This window comes from Acipenser ruthenus, chromosome 42 (genome assembly GCF_902713425.1).
Source record: "Acipenser ruthenus chromosome 42, fAciRut3.2 maternal haplotype, whole genome shotgun sequence".
Lineage (NCBI taxonomy): Eukaryota > Metazoa > Chordata > Actinopteri > Acipenseriformes > Acipenseridae > Acipenser > Acipenser ruthenus.
The window spans coordinates 10,077,619-10,097,059 of record NC_081230.1 but is presented as its reverse complement, the minus strand read 5'-3'; the positions used below and the strand labels follow the sequence as shown (position 1 = coordinate 10,097,059).

Below are 19,441 nucleotides of genomic sequence, written 5' to 3'. Positions count from 1 at the left end.
AGAGCCTGGCTCTCTTTCTTTGAGAGCGAATGGACCGTGCTTTCCTGCACTAAATCATTCTGAATGTCTATAGTTATCGTTTACACTGTAACGTTACTTCTACACTAAGTTATTAATATGTTAACAAGTATACAACTTATTTTCCAAAACTTAATACCTCAGCGCACTTATTCACATTAAAAAAGGGGAGGGGGGGGGATTAATTTTATAATGTTATTTTACAACTCTTATTGGCACAGGGGGTAATTCTGCGGGTTTTTGAAATGTGCGACGTGGATGCGATGAAGCCGTCTGAAATGACTCCCGATACATACAGTACAGGGTGCTGAGAGAGATCAAAACCAACAGGTGCTTGCACTGTACAATATTCAATACAGATCAAGCTGTTTGGAGGAGAGGGCTGCCTGCCTCATGAAACACAGGAGCAGAACAACAAGGTTACTCAGGGACACAGGCAAGAGGAAGGCAAGCCGAGTTTATATATATAAATATGAATATGAATATCCTGAGTCAACATTGTAAACATTCAGTTTAGATTTCTTCTTGCACTTTTAAATAAATAATACTGAACGAAATCTGTAACATGAAACTAAAGTCCAAGCGATTTCGGCCGACAGGTTTGTTACAGGATGTATTGCTGTTTTGCCCAACAAGTTGGTCAGGATCTGTTTTTTTTTTTTGTTCTGTTTTTTAGCTTTTTTTTTCATTTTTTCATTTTTTTTAATAATAATAATAAATAAAACAGTACAGATTTTGCGCGGCTGCCGTCATGCAATTCTCAATCACTTCAAATCGTACACGGATATAAAGAGAAGCTGCGGGAGGAGCTGCCGGTAACACACACACGCTGGGTCGGGTGTGCAAAGCATTCACACCAGCAAAACAAACTGCTACAAAACCACGGAGCTGCACGCAAGACCCGCGATTCAAATCTCACCCCAAGTTCATCTGAAGCTTCGGAACATGTGACCGTTTTATCAAAACAAGAAGCCGGCGCGTTGGCATACGGAACGCGCTCAGGTCTGGTGAAGAAACCACACGAGTGAAACAAGGCTGTTCAGAGTGAACCTGCTGATTCACTGCATGATATGATGCTGCCAGCACTCCTAACACATCCTCTCTCTCTCTAAACAAACTGCTCGCGACTCTGCATCGCTGGTAGCCTTGGAAGATTAAAACAAAAACACCCAGGGTTCAAAATGTGCAGCTGGTAAAACTGAGGTTTCCATGTTCCTGGGAGGCAGCTATACAAAACGTTTGAAATCGGATTGCGTTGCAAGGGTTACTTCAGTGTAGCAAATACTAACTTTACTTCAATTTGAATTCCAGTAGTTAGCAGAGTGTCCCCCCTCTGTGAAATACTTGTGCTTTTTGGAAGAGCCCCCTCCCTCCCTCCCTCCCTCTGCGATACACTTTCATTGCACTGTGGCTCCCCATGCTCATGGCTTTGGAGTTAAGGCTAGTCGTACGACACGTACACCTGCGATGGCTACAGAGGCTGCTACACTATTATACATTACAGTACTTCAAGGATTATTGACGGGGCGTCTTTCAAATCAAAGCGACCCCCCCGCTCAAGTCTTTAACTCACAGTGTCCGTTACTGAGACTCTAAGTGCATTCGCTTGTTCAGCCAGTGTTAAGGAAGTGGTTTTTGTGGTCTGACACAATAGAAGTGAAGCTGGGTCAGGCAGGCGGCTAACACGGCTACACTCCCAGCCCTGCGGCTGTCCGACACTTTGTTATCTCACATTAAGAGATTTGATCAGGAAGGTGATGCCTTATGGACATTACTGCTTGCCTGTTAAAACAGGAGCAAAAAATAAATAAAATCAGCAAGAATCAAATACTGGAACACGACTGTACTGTAAAGGGTGTGTGGTTCTGAAATGTGCATCACTCTATTTATACAGAAAACAATGCACTGAAATGATTCAAGTTTGGTTTGCCAACTCGTTAGGTTTTTGCAGATATTATTATTATTATTATTATTATTATTATAATAATGAGGATGAGTGCAAATAAACATCCACATAGATTGTCTAGTCAGGAAGCACTGAGACATTCTTTAAAAAAAAAAAAACTACATTATAGAAAAAGCCGTTATCAATACCAGCTTTTGTACGAGAATCGAGAAGCAAACGTTTTTAAGGACAAACGTTTTAAAAGGTTTTCGTTTTGGTTCAGAATTGTGCAGCTGTTTGCAAGAGGTGTCAGTGCTAAGGCAATAGAAACCTGTCATCACAAACAGTACTTGGGAGACTCCTTTACAAAGCTAGCGGATTCACTTATAAAAACACGTGGAGTTTGGAAATCAAACGCTGGGTTAAATATGGCTTGAACACGTACAGGAGGAATTCAAACTGACACTTGCATTGGTTTGAATGGAAAGACTATGAAAGGACTACAGCCACTCCTTCCATCTGTATAGTTTTAGATGAACAATTTAAATTCTGAAAAACGACTCAACCAGAGAACGCCTCCGGGAACGAAAAAAAACACCAAAAAATAAAAAGAAATTATTCCTTCAAAATCTCGCTCACAAAAACAGTGACCCTGCCTCTCAACATCCTTCAAAAAGCTTACATTGAAATGGTTAGTGCTGAACAGTATATCATTCCTATTTTACTTGATATAATGCATTTATATAGCGTTTTAATCAGAGCAAAAAAAACTGCAGATGGCTGGTATTTTAAAAGGCTTCTGGACTGAATTTTTTTTTTTTTTTATATATAGTAGTAATTCTAAATAAAATAACCTTTGGTCGCAAACAGTACTTTGTTTTGATAAACTGAGTTTTTACTACAAACTCATGACAAACACCTTTCTCCCTATAAAACAGTATTCTTTAATATAGTTAAAGGGGGGCGGGGGGGAATGAAATGTCTTTGTTTTCAATAAAATCTTGGGCCTTGGTTTGTTTGTTTACTTTCTTTTAAAAAAAAAAATCAGCATTGTTCTCTTTTAAAACCTTGTATCTATTTAAAATGATCTGCCGGCTGTACTGATAAAAGCATTTTATATAATTTGCAATACTGATAAAGTGCAGTGGATCCTTTAAAACACAATTACCGGCAGTGTGCTCACAACAACAAGAATAATAATAATAATAATAATAATAATGCTGCTATTATGAATACGACAGCCCTACAGCATGGGATGTGCAATAAACTCAAAAACCTCAATACGTGGGACTCTAACCTCCTAATACAGGGGCTCTTTAAATAACATTTCATTTTAAGACACATTGCCAACCTCCCTCCTGTGACCCTTTCAACACGGCTTGTGCGATCTCGAAAGATCTCATTCATATGTTCGAGTGTTCTGCTTCTCTGAAGCAGTGCTGAAGGAGTCGATTTTGGGTTTGGTGCACATCCCCTTTTAAAGTCTACAGTCGAACCTGCTTTCAAAAGACCGCGGTTCATGAAGAGACAAAAAACAGAAATAAATACATAAATAAACTGTCACGCGGTCTAGCGTAGAGCACATGTTCTATTGAAACTTGTTTTAAATTAAAGTTTTGTTTTGAAGCGAGGCGCTCGCTGCTTTTTAAAGAAGCAGGTTGGACTGTATCCTTGCTGTAATGATTTTTTGTTTTCACCGGGCAGGTGGGTCAGTCTGTGAAGCAGCCGTCCAGCCCGATGGCTCCGTGCCGGCGCTCCTTGCCATAGCTGCGCTGCCGCAGGCTGCCGTTGGGCTGCAGGGGGCTGCAGGCGGCCGCGATGCCGCAGTTCTTCAGCAGGTTGAGCCCGAAGGGGGACCCCATCGCGTCTTTGGGAGGAAAAGGCTTCATGGTGGAGAGGATGAGGGCAAGGCAGTCAGCAACATCCTTATTGGGAGCGCAGGCCAGGGCTGGGGTGTGACCTGGAGGGGAGAGGAGGTGAGAGAGAGAGAGAGGGGAGAGAGAGGGAAAGAGAGAGAGAGAGAGAGAGAGAGAGAGAGAGAGAGAGAGAGAGAGAGAGAGAGAGAGAGAGAGAGAGAGAGAGAGAGAGAGAGAGAGAGCGGGGAGAGAGAGAGAGAGAGAGGGAGAGAGAGAGAGAGAGAGAGAGAGAGAGCGCGAGAGCGAGAGCGAGAGCGAGAGACAGAGAGAGAGAGAGGGGAGAGAGGGGAGAGAGGGAGAGAGAGAGAGAGAGAGAGAGAGAGAGAGAGAGAGAGAGGGGAGAGAGGGGAGAGAGGGGAGAGAGGGGAGAGAGAGAGAGAGAGAGAGGTTTTAAAAGGTATAATGTACAGCTATGGCTAAAAGGTGTTGCACCCCCCTACAGAATTAAGTTAATTTTGCTTCATAAAGTCGAATAAAATATGCTTAATGCTACGTTAACATATTGAAAAACATACCGCTTTGTAGTTTTCCATATACTTCACAAAAAAACGAAATAATTTAAAAACATGACATTTTGCAATCTAACATGAAATATTATACTACTATTATGGCTCCAGGTAGACTTTCGCAATATCGTTTTCTAGTTTTCTCAATTAGATGATGTTAAATAAAATAATCTTTTGTTTTTTTGTAAATTCATTCAATTATGTCTCAATCCTAAAATTCTAGGTGATGCTAAACTTGTAGCCACAGCTGCACATTCGTTACTTAGTATTACAAGCAGTCATCTCCCTCAGTGTAGCCTAGGTGAGTTCAGAAGACATCGCAAGAGCTCCCACCATTCTAAACATCTTCAAAAACGACTGCAGAACGGGGAGAGCCAATGCAAGTATGACACTGAATGCTTTGCTATCAGACTCGGTGGAAGATGTATTTCTTTCCCTTACCCTCTTCGTCGACAGCCAGCACAGTGGCCCCTTGGCTTAGCAGCACCTGCACCACTGTAGCCAGCCCGTTGCGAGCTGCGATATGCAGGGGCCTGCAGGGACACAACACAAGAACACATGAGATTCCAGAACGAGGAAAGGCTGTTCAGCCCACTGATGCTCGCTCGCTTTGGTGCCAGCGTGGTCCCCGTTAGCGCTCAGGAGAGGAAAAACAACCCCCCCCCCCGATTGTGGGGGGAAATGAACCCTCTGGGAATCCGTGGCAAGACAGACCGCCCTCCCTCCAGACGGCTAGCTAAAGGTCTGATTGTGGTCACAGAGGTCATACAGCATTCCTACCTTCGACTGCTCGATTTAAAACGAAGAGAACACATTCTTTCAGTAAAGGCTTGCTGTTGAAACATTAAAGTGCATTAAAATGAAGCCCTGCAAATACCAGGACACTGCAAAACGCATCCACAACAACAGCTCCTCAGTGGAAAGTTTAACTTAAAACTAATTAAAAAGTGATTTTGAGATGGATTAAAAATCAAACTTGTGCAACAAACAGATCAATTGAACACTCCAACAACGTCTGAATGACAATAAAAAGTCCTCGTCCTCCTCCTCTGCTGTAGATGGAGGAGGCTTCACTCACATTTGCAGTGCAGTGTTGGTTGCATTGATGAGGGCAGCTTCATGAGTCTCGCGCAGGATCAGCAAGGCACACATCTCGTGTCCCTGAGGAATAGTAAACACACACAACACTAACTATATATATAGTTTTAGGCTTCAGTTTTATGTAGATGCATATTTGTCTTAACAGAAATTAGTATTTTAAAACACTTCTTAAATGCGGGACCATTTTGATATATTTTTATACTACTTCTATAAATATAAAAACACATTAATAAAACTCAGAGCCATCGAGACCGAATCTACATACAGTGCTTTCTTTCCACATTCCCCAACGGTTCATTTTTAAAGCTGTGCCAGTGCCAGTGCCAGTGCCAGTGCCAGTCTCTCCTACCTTGCTGCAGGCCAGATGCAGAGCTGTGTTCTTGTTCTCGTCCAGCAGGGTCAAATCAGCCTTCGCGTGGCTCAACAAAATATCTGCAAAAAAAAACCCAAGGAGTTCAGATCACAGTGCGTTTTTACAGGCAAGGTATTGCCAGCCATTTTATGACATTTATATGGTGCCAGCTGCGGGCTTCTGCATTAAAAATAGCACAACCTTTTGCCTTCTTGGAATCATGAATTCAAGTTCGGCACTCAGCTTAACTGCACCTCACTAGAACAATGGATATTGAAAGGTATTGTCTGTACCCATGTGTATCTAAACCTACAGCCCCCTACACCAACAGCTATAGCTATCTCTCCCCAGCCTCCCCCTGCTGTGTGCACTGTGCCCCCCTCTCTCTCTCTGTATGCCCGTCTCTGTACCCCTCTCTCTCTCTGTATGCCTGTCTGTGCCCGTGTCTCTGTACCCCCCTCTCTCTCTCTGTATGCCTGTCTCTCTGTACCCCTCTCTCTCTCTGTATGCCTGTCTCTCTGTATGCCCGTCTCTGTGCCTGTGTCTCTGTACCCCTCTCTCTCTCTCTGTATGCCTGTCTCTCTCTGTGCCTGTGTACCCCCTCTCTCTGTATGCCCGTCTCTCCGTGCCCATCTCTGTACCCCTCTCTCTCTCTGTATGCCTGTCTCTCTCTGTGCCCGTGTCTCTGTGCCCCTCTCTCTCTCTCTCTCTCTGTATGCCTGTCTCTCTCTGTGCCTGTGTACCCCCTCTCTGTATGCCCGTCTCCCTGTGCCCGTGTCTCTGTACCCCTCTCTCTCTGTATGCCCGTCTCTGTGCCCGTGTCTCTGTACCCCTCTCTCTCTGTATGCCTGTCTCTCTCTGTGCCTGTGTACCCCCTCTCTCTCTCTGTATGCCCGTCTCTCTGTGCCCGTGTCTCTGTACCCCTCTCTCTCTCTCTCTGTATGCCTGTCTCTCTCTGTGCCTGTGTACCCCCTCTCTCTGTATGCCCGTCTCTCTGTGCCCCTGGTCTTACCCACGATGGCGGTTTGCCCGCAGTCGGCTGCCACCATGATGGCGGAGCGGCCCGCCTGATCGACAGCGTTCACCTCGGCGCCGTGACTCAGCAGCAGCTGCAGGCTCGGCAGGTTCTCCGAGAACGCAGCGGCGTGAAGAGGGGTCCTGCAGGGTACAGAACCACACGTCACAACCCAGAGGAGCCGGTACAGACTCCACAGAACCGCATGTCACAACCCAGAGGGGCCGGTACAGACTCCAGAGAGAGAAACACACACACACACACACACACACAGACACAGCGAGCCACACAGAGCCATACAGGGACACACACTGACACTGGTACACCTCTTATCACAAAGCCACACAGAGCCACACAGAGCCACACAGAGCCACACAGAGCCACACACTGATACTGGTACACTTCTTACCTTCCTTTGGCATCTCTGATATTTACAATCTCTGTGCCAATCGACTCCACCAGCATATCTGCAGCACCAACATGACCATTTATTCTGCACAGCAAAGGGACACAAGTGACGTTTATTTACATTTACAACCAACACATTTTCACACGCGCGCGCGCATGCACCACTATTACCATGAATCAGCAGGGATGGAAATTAAACTCCCGTTGCACAGCAGTTTGATCCCTTCCTGGTTTAATAAGACACACCTGAGCTGGTTAGTTCTACGCTGGGGTGAATCAAGCACGTATTCAAACCCAGCAGTCTTATTTCCATCCCTGAACACGATAGCTATCATCGCTATCTCTATGCCAGACAGACGCCCCCTTTCAGCTACACAACCCTGGGATATAACACTGTGAACCCCCCCCCCCCCCCCCGGAAAAAATAAATAAAAATACGGCAAAAAACGTTGAGTTAGTTCTAGTATTATTTTAGCATCTTGAACGAGTGCACACACGTGTCACGCTGTTATTATTTAGTGTAAAACAACGGCTGCTGCAGTCAGAGTTTTCCGTCTCATCCGAAGGACGGAGCGCAAGGAGGTGAAGTGACTCTCTCCGGGATTGAAGCAGGAACCTCCTGGCATCGAGCCCCCCCCCCACCACCCCCCCAGCCTCCTACTGACAGGTGCGTGGATCGTTACTCACACAGCACAGTGCAATGGGGTGAACGGGTTTCCCTCTTCGATACTAAATGGTTTGTGTTCAAGTAAAACTTCCAAACAGTCTTCGTGCCCTGAAGAAAAGGGAACAAAAAACACACACAAGAGATGAGCAGCGTCTCAGAAATACGAATGCGTTCGCATATGCACCTGTTTAGCCATCACCATGTACTGCATATTATTACTATTATGCATTTATAATACCGTGGCAGGCTGCCCAGTGCGCGGGGGTGTAGCCGCTGTAGTCCAGCAGGGAGTCCAGTGGGTCGGTGTTGAAGGCAGCCTGCAGCAGGGTCCCCAGCAGGTTGACGTGGCCGCAGGCAGCCGCCAAGTGCAGCGGAGTGCGGCCCTTAAAGTCCCGGCACAGAGCGAAGGCATCGTGGTCCAGGAGAGCACAGACACAGTCCTCACAGCCCATCACAGCCTGGGAGTGAGGGGAGACAAATCAGCAACCAGTCTCCACACACACAGCGTGTTCGTTCAGATTTACACTGGGGTCTTTTCTCAAGCAAAACCAATACAAGAAAAACAGAAAGGTAGCACATACAGGTTAAAGCTAACAAGCTTAAATTCCATTTTGTGATTTTCTCTCCCCCTCAGTGCAGGGTGCTCTCCCCCTCAGTGCAGGGTGCTCTGCCCCTCTCTCCCCCTCAGTGCAGGGTGCTCTGCCCCTCTCTCCCCCTCAGTGCAGGGTGCTCTGCCCCTCTCTCCCCCTCAGTGCAGGGTGCTCTGCCCCTCAGTGCAGGGTGCTCTGCCCCCCCTCTTACCCCCCGGTGCAGGGCAGTCCTGCCCCTCTTGTCTCCCGTGTCGGCCGTGGCTCCCCTCTCCAGCAGCAGGTGAACGCACTCCGGGTGGCTGCCCAGCACAGCCAGCATGAGCGGGGTCCTGAGGGCAGGGCAACAGCAAACAGACCGTCAGTCACCGGGGCGGGCAGAGAAAACACTACAGCCAAAACGCTACCCAGTCACAAAACAATGCCCATCGCCCATCACCCACAGACACTGAAATCACATCGTCCAATCATCTCGGTCGTTTCATTTAAAAAATATATATATTATTATAGGGCCAGTTGAAGACACTGGAGAAAGACTTAAGCCAAAACGTTTGTCACATAATTGCATTTATAAGTTTCTTTTGGCATTGCTGCACATACCAGAGAACAGTCACACACACACAGAGAGAGCCCCACTCACTGTCCCTGCGAGTCCATGATGTCAACACTGTCAGCCTTCTCCCCGCTGTCAATCAGCACGTGCAGGCAGTCCGTGTAGCCGCTAGAAGCTGTGAACACACAGATCAACCAGGCATTGCAAATCGATCACAGAGATGACACAATCAATCCATAGAAAATAAAAGCCTCTGTGTGATTGATAATTCACATCCACGGTGCCCTACTTGGTATATATGTGCGTGTATATACAGAATATATATTACTAGCATATGCAGGTTTTAAACCCAAAATTGGGTTTTACTGGAGTTGTTTTCTTAATTTATTTTTTGAAATCCGTTGGCACATTCATTGACATTTGGTCGTTATTTTGGTACACCTGCACCCCCTCGCCCCCGGTGCCCATTCCCTCGTCGGTGGTGGGGTACCTGCCACGTGAAGTGGAGTCCACTTGTGGCGTCTCTCCTTGAGGACACAGGAGGCCCCGTGGCAGGCCAGCACCTCCACGCAGTCCGTGTGGCCCCTCTCGGCAGCGAGGTACAGCGCCGTGCGGCCCGCCGCGTCACGCACGTCCAGATTCACCAGCGTCTCCGACAGCACGCGCAGGGCTTCACAGTGACCGTTATAGGCCTGGGGGCAGGGAGGGATCTTACTGCATTATCCGGTAAACCTTGTACATCACAACCGATACACACTTTGATTTTAAATAAAAATAATGAAAACTGCACACCACACTCTGTGTACATTAGAGTCAACTGATTTTACCATCCTCCGCTAACAATTTGAAACGCAGCCTTACAAAAGTATCTGCATATGTAAGTCACACACACTATTTTATTTAATTGCCCTTTCCCAGCCCTCCCACACGGAATCCGAACCCTTCAGCGGAATGATTTTGATTTGAGGAATTTCGGAGAGAGAACTGAACTCCTGGTTGAATACTCACAGCTAAGTGCAAAGGGCTAACTGGAACGATGCTCTCCACATCCTCCAGGCAGTTGAAAGACATTTCCAAGAGCTGAGAGACAAAAAAAAAAACCCACACACAACAGGGACGGGAATAAGACTCCTGTTGCATAGCGATTTCACCCATTACAGGTTTAACTATGAGCTTGATTAGCCCCAGCGTTAACAAGCTCAGGGGTGTCTTGTTAAACAAAAGCAGGAATGGATCAAACTGTTATTGCAAGGACAGCCTCGTTCCCCTCCCTGCACAGTACATGAAGGTCAGACTATTTATTTATTTTGCATTGCGGCTCTACAAAGTGAAGGGTAGGTTTATTTTTGCACTGTAGTGCAGCACATTCACCAGGGAGGCGTTTCAGTTTTCCAGCACGTACCAGTTCTAGGTTTTGTTTGTTGCCGTGGGCAGCTGCATAGTGAACCGCGCTGTACCCCTGCTTATCACGAAGGGAGGGGTCGGCACCGTTATCCAGCAAATACTCCAGACAGCTGCAGACAGACACACACACACACACAGCATGGTCAGGACAAGAGCAGTGATGCCGTTGCAGTACAAAACTAAAAAAAAAAAAAGAACCCGACGGCTGAAGGGAAACAACTTTTAAACATTGATCTCGTTGCCGATTCTCAAATCTCAAACAAAAAAATATATATTATTGTACAGACACACACTCACAAAAAATTCTCCTTCTGTCTCGAGTCTTTCACCATCTCCTCGTCATTGTCGTGGCTACTGGAGTAATGTCTGTCGACCCTGAAAACAAGCGCAACAGATTGCGTGGTTTTGTATTTTTTATTTTTATTGTTCGCAGAATCTGTTGCAAAGGTGCCTGAAGGAGGACATGTTTTTTTAAACAGACACGGATCGTTTCAATGAAGATGATGATGTCACGAAAGGATGACACGTGAATGAGGGACCATCACACAAAAACAGAACAACCTCCAAGCAGGATTGACTAAATATTCAAGAACAAACAAAAACAAAAGCTCCGACGTCCCGACAGTCGGTGTCCCGCGGTGCGCTGGCTCACCTCCGGTACATGTCACAAGCAGCAGTGTAGTGCAGGGGGGCGCAGCCTTTACTGTCAGTCTCGTTAATACCGGCGCCCGCGTTTGCCAGGGTCACCGTACACTGGTAGCTGCCGTTAGCAGCCGCGTAGTGCAATGGGGTCCTGCGGGAGGGATAAACAGAGCTCTTAAAATCCCGCAGAGCACCGTCACAAACAGGGGACTCTCTGCCAGAGAAACAAAACCACAGAGGGAGGTACCATTCCTACTGCACAGCAGTTTCACCCGTTATATTAGGAGCTTGATTAGCCACAGTGTCCCGGCGATAAGCTCAGGTGCGTCTCATTAAAAACTCTTAGTAAAACCAGGAACGGATCAAACTGCTGTGCAACGGGAGTCTCGTTGCCATCCCTGAAAAGTTTCAAACCACAGCCTTACCGTCCGAGTTTATCCTTCTTTTTCAAGTCAGCGCCACTGCTCAGCAGCAAGTTAAGACATTCAACATTTCTGCAAACAAAAAAACACACATATTCAAGTCATTAATATTCTGAAGCGTGTAGAGGAGAGGCTGCGATCCCCTGGAGGGCGCTGTGGACTCACCCTCCGAACGCAGCAGCGTGCAGGCAGGTCCTTCCAAGGTTATCAGGTGTGTTTATATCGAATCCAGCAGACAGCACGTGCTCGTTACTGAGAGACGAGACGATGCTGTATAACTGACCTGCAGCAGGAAAGTAACACACATGCGAGAGTCAGTAACGCTGCAGGCACTACAGCTACCCATACAAGTGTCAGTCTTTTATTAAGTATATGGTGTGTAATTCAATAGGTTAACCCAACATTACTCAGCGGGTTTCATTCGACTTTATGAAGCAAAATGAGTTAACTCTATAGGGGGATGCTAAACTTTTGAGCAAAACTGTAGCTTTTAAATGCTGGTAAAGGGAACAGCGTGATCGTGGTGGACTGAACTGATTTTTAAATACATGTCCACTGCTAGAAGCCCTTAAAAAAAAAAAAAATCAAAACGTCAAATTATTTCAAAAAATGTTATTTCAATGACTTTTTTTTTTAATATATATTGCTATGGATTTTTTTGTGATCACAGTTTTTTTTTTAAAATTGTAATAAAAATAAAAATTTACAGAATTGGTGTTTTAAACACAAAAAAGAAATACCGATGAAAAGTAAATGGGAGTTTAATTGATTAAAGACAAAAACGCTAGAAATAAAGGGGAGATCTCTTACAGCGTTTCATTTTTTTTTTCTTCTTCCTGGTAATAATTCTAACCTCACAGTTCCATCGTTACTTAATGAAGACCAGCTAGTGCAGGAATTCCTTATAAAGACGCACGACGCACAGATCCACTAACCTGAGGAGAGTAGCTTGCGACAACAGTCTGAAAACCCGTAGAGCACAGCCAAGTGTAGCGGGAACATCCCCTGAATCCCACGTCTGTACAGGGAGAGACAGGCAGAGCTGAGTCAGCAACACACAGCACAGCACCGGGGGGAATGGATAGAGAGGCGTGCACTGCACTGGATAAAGAGGACTGCACTGCACTGGATAAAGAGGACTGCACTGCACTGGATAAAGAGGACTGCACTGCACAGCACAGCACTGGGGCACTGGATAAAGAGGACTGCACTGCACAGCACCGGGGGGAATGGATAGAGAGGTGTGCACTGCACTGCACTGCACTGCACTGGATAAAGAGGACTGCACTGCACTGCACTGCACCAGCCATTCCAGGTTTCAATGCAAGCTTAGCAGGACTCCCATTGCAGAGCAGTCGGATGCCACTTCAGCTGCTACTGTCAGTTACATTTGCCCCACCCTAGGCAGCGACTTCTAGGGTGCATCTAAAAACACAAACTAAAAACAGGCTGCCTTGGGCCGCATCATGCAGAGAGTGTCAAAAAAAAGGATAACAAACGCCCGTGAGTCGTTCTCATAAAAACAATCCAGGCAGGAGTAAGTGTGACAGGTCTGCAGGGAGTTACGCATCCCCAATGGGGGGAAAGAGGCACAGGGCACTCTGAAGAGCAGAAGAGAAAGCCAGGGATGTTGTGAAGAGGCTGCCTCGCTCACCTTGCTGTGTCAGCACCGTTAGTCATCAGAGTACTGATAAGCAGTTCATGGCCGTATTTAGCAGCAATATGAAGAGGGGTATTGCCATATTTATCCACACAGTCGATCTCCCCGCCTGAAACAAAGCCATAAAAAGGGGACAACAGTTTATTAAGTCTCTTTAAAACAACCTTTTAGTTATTTTTTTTACAATAGTTTGATGCAAATAAAAACAAAATCGTGCAACATTTATATATCTTAGGCATATGGTCGCCATCAGCTTTGCAGAGAGAATACAGTCTCTTAGGGGGCGGACTCAGACTGGGAGCTGTACTGGTGGCTCACCGTTCTGGATCAGGATTTGGGATCGTGTGAATCGCCCGTGAATGGCTGCCATGTGCAAGGGGCTCTTCCCTTCTTTACTCTGGAGTGAAAGAAATGAGAGAGGAGGAGACAGAAGAGGGTTGATATAGAAACAGCACAGCGAGGCTCCAACCCCCCCTGAATTCTACAGGGGGCACCAGATTGCACCCAGCATGCAACTTCAACTGACAGCAAGACCAGAGCCACTAGCATCCTGACTTACACAGAGAACAAGTTACACACTGTGTATTTAAAAACACGCATACCAATATGAAAAGAAACCAGTCAAAGTGATCTGACAAAGGTTCGGACGAGATGTACTGTTGAAAACATTTGCATTTACTATTGAATTCTACCACAAAATCTTCCAGTAAAGTTTTTTATTGAATTTATTACGTTACTTTTAAGCATTTCTGGTCCCAGCGTTGATATTTTCTAGCCCTTTTAATAGACAGATTTACCGTACGGTTGGTTTATTTCACACGCTAAAACATTTTCCTTGGTCCAGGGATGGAAAGTAAAGACTCTTATTGCACAGCAGTTTCACCCAGATTTTACTGAGCTTGATTAGCCCCAAGCTCAGGTTTATCTCATTAAAAATCACAGTAAAGCCAGGACTGGATCACACCGCTACGCAACAGGGGATCCCAGATCTCTTTCCATCCCTGTCGGGTTATTATTATTATTATTATTAGTTTATTGAGCAGACGCCTTTATCCAAGGCGACTTACAGAGACTAGGGTGTGTGAACCATGCATCAGCTGCAGAGTCACTTACAATTACGTCTCACCTGAAAGACGGAGCACAAGGAGGTTAAGTGACTTGCTCAGGGTCACACAATGAGTCAGTGGCTAAGGTGGGATTTGAACAGGGTTGTAAACTCCTGGTTACAAGCGCTTTTCTTTAACCACTGGACCACATAACCTTATTAAAGCTAGCGGCAAAGTCCTAGTCCTTTATAGGAACAAACTGCGGTCACTCGAGAGGAAAACGTTTGGACGCCCCTGACGCAAGCTGACCGAAGCAAAAACAGACTAAAAAAGTACCCAAGCATGAGACAAAAAAACAATAAGAAGCTAGCGCCGCTCACCTGCATGCCGACGTCAGCCCCGTTGTTGACCAGCAGCTCCAGGCACAGCGCCCCGTTGGTGGAGACGGCAGCGAAGTGCAGGGGGGAGCAGCCGCGCTCGTTGGGCTGGTTCACGTTGGCGCCGTGGTTCACCAGCTCGTTGGCCACCGCCTCCTGCCCCGTGTAGCAGGCGATGTGCAGCGCCGTGTTCCCAAAGACGTTCGGCTCATCCATCTGCAGGGGGAGCAACAGGGATCTTAGGCTGGGTCTAGGGAGCGGTCAGCGTGTGCGTGTTTGCTTGGAGTCGAGTTCCGTACTCGCTACGGTTCGGTTCGCAGTGCAGTGAAAAATGAGTGTGGTTCACTTGTGAACAGGGGGAAGCTGGCTTATTGAATAAGAGACCAAGATGCATTGCATGATCAGTGTAGCTGCTGCTAACAGGCTCCAGCCGGGACGTGTCTCCTAGTGTGTGCTTCACCCCCCCCTGCCCCCCTCACCTCGGCTCCCAGTCTCAGCAGGTACTTGACCACCTCGATCTGCCCGTTGGAGGCTGCAGCGTGCAGGGGGGTGTAGCCTCGCTTGTCTTTGCACATGGCGTCAGCGCTGCGAGACACCAGCAGCTTCACCACCTCCAGATGCCCTGGCAAGGACAAGGAGAAGTGTTATTGTGAAACTGCGGGGGTGGAACTGGCAACCATTCTAACCCTTTCCTGCATAAAATATGGAAAACAGATGAACAAAAAAGTAGTTTTTGGAGACATCATAAATATATTTTTCAATTCAATTTTGGCATCCTCACACGAGGTCATCATACCGTGGCGTCTTCCCCGTCTCCATATAAAAAGTGTAGGAGGTCCCCATGCATGAAAGGGTTTACACACGCACACGCTGGCACTCACTCAGCTGCGGAGGGCTTACCTAGGAAAGCTGCCCAATGAATGGGCTGCCGGTCCTTCTTGTCACACGCTCCCAGGTTGGCCCCTTTGTTCAGCAGCAAATTCACCATCTAGAAGAGGGTTTAAATTGTTCTTTTTTTCCATTTAAATCTTATTTTTTCTTTATTAGTATTTCTGTTTCGTTATTACATATATAAAAAACAACGCACAGAACAGGAGGATGTAGGACAGGGAGGGGAATAAGCTTACTATTGCATAGCAGCTTGATCCACTCCTGAACTTGACATTAGCTGTACACACTGTGGCTGATCAAGCTCGTATTAAAACCTGGAATGGATAAAACTGCTGTGCAACAGGAGTCTTATTTCCAGCCCTGTTTCGCAAGTCCCTCCCTCCCTCACCTCGATGTGGCCGCTGTGAGCCGCGTGGTGCAGCGCGGTCCTGCCCGTGCGGTCGGCCACGTTCACGCTGCTCAGCAGAGGGATCACCGCCTCGGCACACTTGGTGGCCCGGTTGGCCGCGGCCACGTGCAGCGGCGTCTGCCAGAACTTGTCCCGCGCGCTCACCTCCGCGGACTTCTTCAGCAGCAGAGCCACCGCCTTCTGCACACAACAAAACACACACACACAGTCACAACCCGTTACACACTCAACAGCGTTTCTTTGACTGCAATAAAGCCACGTACTCTAGAGCGCATGGAGTAAAATATCCTGGTAAGGGTGAAAATGATTGCAGCAAAGTGACTATTTTTTATTTTTGACCCTACTTACTTCATTCCGAGAGGCAGCAGCGCGATGAAGAGGAGTGAACCAAACGTTATCCTTAGCATTAACGCTAGCACCTGAAAACACAGGAACACAAACAGCATGAACATTACACAGCAACATCCACACACAAGGGAAACGTTTCAACTGGTGTCTAAATACACGCAGCTCGGGCCAACAGTTCAGCATCCCCCTCTATACAGAATGAACTCATTTTGCTTCATAAAGTCGAATGAAACCTGCTGGGTGACGTCACGTTAACATATTGAATTGCACAGCGCCGCTTCACAGTTTTCCATGTCCGTGACATTTCAAAATCCAGCATGAAACACTGTACTGCTGTTATGGCTTAGACTTCTGCGATATCATTTTGTAGTTTCTTTTACATGATTGTTACCTGGGTGGTAGCCAGTTCACTGCTAGCAATATTAGAACGGCATTTCATTTTTAAATGAGTATCGGCAGGCAGAAGCAGTCTGCTCACCTGAATTTATGAGGAGCTCCATTATCTGGACATCCCCTAAAAAAGCAGCAGCATGCAGAGGGGTACGTCTCTCTTGGTCCTGCAAAGCAAATCCGAAATTTTACATTAAAAACCATACCGTGCAGCCCCCCCCTGGTCATCTTTAACTGTCCCATTGTGATCATTTTCACAGAAGGAAGTCTCCTGTTTCAGAATTGCATTTGAAGCTACTCAGTCACTAAGACCAACGCAAAAGCTAACAAAATAAAATACCTTTCAATGAGGTTCCAGCAGCAGCAGCCCCCCCGCCCTCCCCCCTTCACAATCAATAAGGTTTTGAGCCAGGAAGCCAATCTCCGAGGTTAATGCTTGTGCAAACCGACTCCTATTAGCAACGCTGCGAAAAAGCATTTCAAGAGATCCGGAGAGGAAATCGAGGAGCTGGCAATCGAAAAGCGTCCGCCCCTACTGGCACTGCGATGAGACTTTCCAGGAACAGGAGGAGCAGGAATCCGAACGCTGAGAACCAGGCAATGCGTTATGAGGGAGTTACCACAAATGACTAGAGTGGTTTGGTGAGCGATCTGTCTTTCGCTTATCATATAAAGATGTGCATCCCTCCTCCCTCCCTCCCTCCCTCCCTCCCCCTATTGGAGCGCACTTCACAAGCACCCCTCCCCATGTCTGACTTCCTGTTAGGAGCCTCTGTGCCGTGCTGCTCTGTGGGACAGGGGCCCCTGCTTAAGGAAGGCGGAGCTGGGAGGGGCAGCGATCCACTCACCAGTGCATTGACATCTTCCTTCTTGTGCAGCAGCACTCTGACTTCTTCTGCATCGCGCTTAAAGACTGCCTGGACCAGAGGAGGCTGGAATGAGAAATTAAAATCAAGGACAGGACAGCCACTTGCAAACAGTTTAGTAGCTCAAGATACAAAGCCCACTCATCGGTGGTATTAACTCATTTTTCACAGTGTGGTCTCGGAAGACGGCAATCTAAATGCTGTAAGATACAGGCTTCCTTAGTCCAATTGAGGGGCGCGTCCAACGAGCAGGAGCGGGCCAGGGCGTTCCTGACTGACCGGCACGCTTCCTAACGTTCATGAGTCAAGCTCAGCCCTGCCTCGCTGCTGCAAATTTTTTTTTTTTTTTCTTCAAATATGGATTTGTATGACCAACACATGTGTGATAAGTGGCTTTTTAAAACAGATTTTTTTTAAAGTTATGATCGTATTAGAAAAGTTAACCTGGACTATTTATAACTTGACAAATATGACTGGGGACCCAACCAAACTAAAAAATGTGTGTATTTGCAAAAGCAGGTGTTTTAACACACAGCGATTTCCTGCCTGCTATTGTGAAACTGCTCGCTCCTAACAGACCGTTCAATAACTGCCAACACATGCTGGGGGGCTCCAGGAGGAAGCGCTGGGTCCTCTCACCCCTGACCGGGGGGGTCAGACGCGCATCTCAACACAGACCTCGACCTGTCCTCTAGATAAACATGCCTTTCAGGTCTGCACAGTCCTGCCACAAACACGCAATCAATCCCCCCCCCCCCCCCCCCCGGTGTAATACACAAACACAGCGCGTCTCTGGAAATGCTCCACGGCACGGGATCTGTGTGCCCGGTCCCTTGCTAACTTATCAAAATGAGTCATGAAAAGGTGTGACTCACCCCGCTTCAACAGCATTTCCGCGCAGCGTTGTGACTTCACGAAGACAGACGTAATAACACTGAGGCGAAAGTGTTATTGCATTAAATAAAACACAGCGAAAGAAAACACGAGTCACTCATGTCGATGACAAAACCGGTGATCTAATACTAATATATACACACACACACACAGCTAGGGCTAGCCAACACACCGTACGCAGCAATACTGCACAAACAAAACCGCATCACGCTGCACCCAAGCAAGCATACATGCATGCAAAAGTGGCCTTGACTTTACATACACGACACAACGAGCAAAGTGCGTTTCGCTTTCGCGATGGTGAGATGGGAGAGATGGTGGAGTGAAGATACTCCCGATCCCATCCCTGTGCAAGAGACGCTGCTGTCGACTACAGACAGTGCAGCGAGAACATGATCCGTTTCAACGCGAGCAAAGACGCGCCGTTTCACTCGTTTATAATTCCAGCCCCTTTGAACAGTCAAAAATACAAATGCGCATCAAAATAAAAAAACTCCAGCAAACGCTACTGTGTTTTTTGCAATGAAAAAAAAAAAGCGAAGGAGCGAATCAGGGCCTCCCATCCCCAGTCTTTCCTAGGCAACCTCAGCCGGCGGTGTACCGCCTCCTAGTCTGTTTTTGCAACCCCGCCCGCAACTCCTAGCGAAAAAACAAAACTGGTCCGTGTTTTTCTCCGCCTTCCTTTAAAAGAAAGCACGGGGGGGGGGTTGTCTTTACCTGGTCAGTTATGCTTAGTATTCCCATCTCCCGAAATCAGCCAGGGCGAAGCTCCTTCATGGGGATGGGGTGGAGAGGTAACTGGCGTTGGGTTTCGATTCGCAGGGTATCGTTGCGGTTGCGTGTGTTTGCTGTTGTTGCTTGCCGGGTTTGTAAAGGCTTGCTTTGCAAAAGGGGGAGCGGAACCCGCCTATCGGCTTGGCGGAGAGAGGGGCCGCGCTTAGGCGACAGCGACACCGCCTGGTAGATTTGGAGTACTGCAGGAAATAAAAATAATTCCTAATAACGCCGTTTTATTTAATCTTTTAAAAATATATATATGCAATGCTTTCGTACACAATCATTTGAAATGTTATACTGAAACACG

General features: G+C 47.0%; 1 protein-coding gene across 1 annotated transcript; it reads right to left on the bottom strand.

Annotated features, from left to right (window-relative positions):
- Positions 1-198: 198 nt before the first annotated feature.
- LOC117971060 (serine/threonine-protein phosphatase 6 regulatory ankyrin repeat subunit C-like) lies at positions 199-19,310 on the bottom strand. The gene is made up of 28 exons (XM_059011728.1): positions 19,075-19,310; positions 17,446-17,529; positions 16,686-16,764; positions 16,208-16,278; positions 15,839-16,039; positions 15,460-15,547; positions 15,039-15,181; positions 14,563-14,775; positions 13,455-13,533; positions 13,131-13,245; positions 12,412-12,494; positions 11,642-11,759; positions 11,480-11,548; positions 11,065-11,205; positions 10,710-10,787; positions 10,411-10,522; positions 10,017-10,088; positions 9,499-9,700; positions 9,096-9,183; positions 8,670-8,787; positions 8,107-8,326; positions 7,889-7,976; positions 7,203-7,286; positions 6,791-6,936; positions 5,776-5,858; positions 5,404-5,486; positions 4,767-4,858; positions 199-3,863 (listed from the first exon to the last, which is right to left on the bottom strand). The coding sequence occupies exons 1-28, from the start codon at positions 19,099-19,101 to the stop codon at positions 3,613-3,615; spliced, it is 3,228 nt and encodes a 1,075-aa protein (XP_058867711.1). The 5' UTR covers positions 19,102-19,310; the 3' UTR covers positions 199-3,612.
- Between the last annotated feature and the right edge of the window lie 131 nt (positions 19,311-19,441).

Excerpts from the sequence above, each read along its gene's own strand:
- LOC117971060 (XM_059011728.1), bottom strand. The coding sequence starts at position 19,101 with ATGGGAATACTAAGCATAACTGACCAG. Across the intron at positions 13,534-14,562 it reads GGGCTGACGTCGGCATGCAG|AGTAAAGAAGGGAAGAGCCC; the intron begins GTGAGCGGCGCT and ends CTTTCACTCCAG. Across the intron at positions 8,327-8,669 it reads GGACTGCCCTGCACCGGGGG|GCTGTGATGGGCTGTGAGGA; the intron begins GTAAGAGGGGGG and ends CCTCACTCCCAG.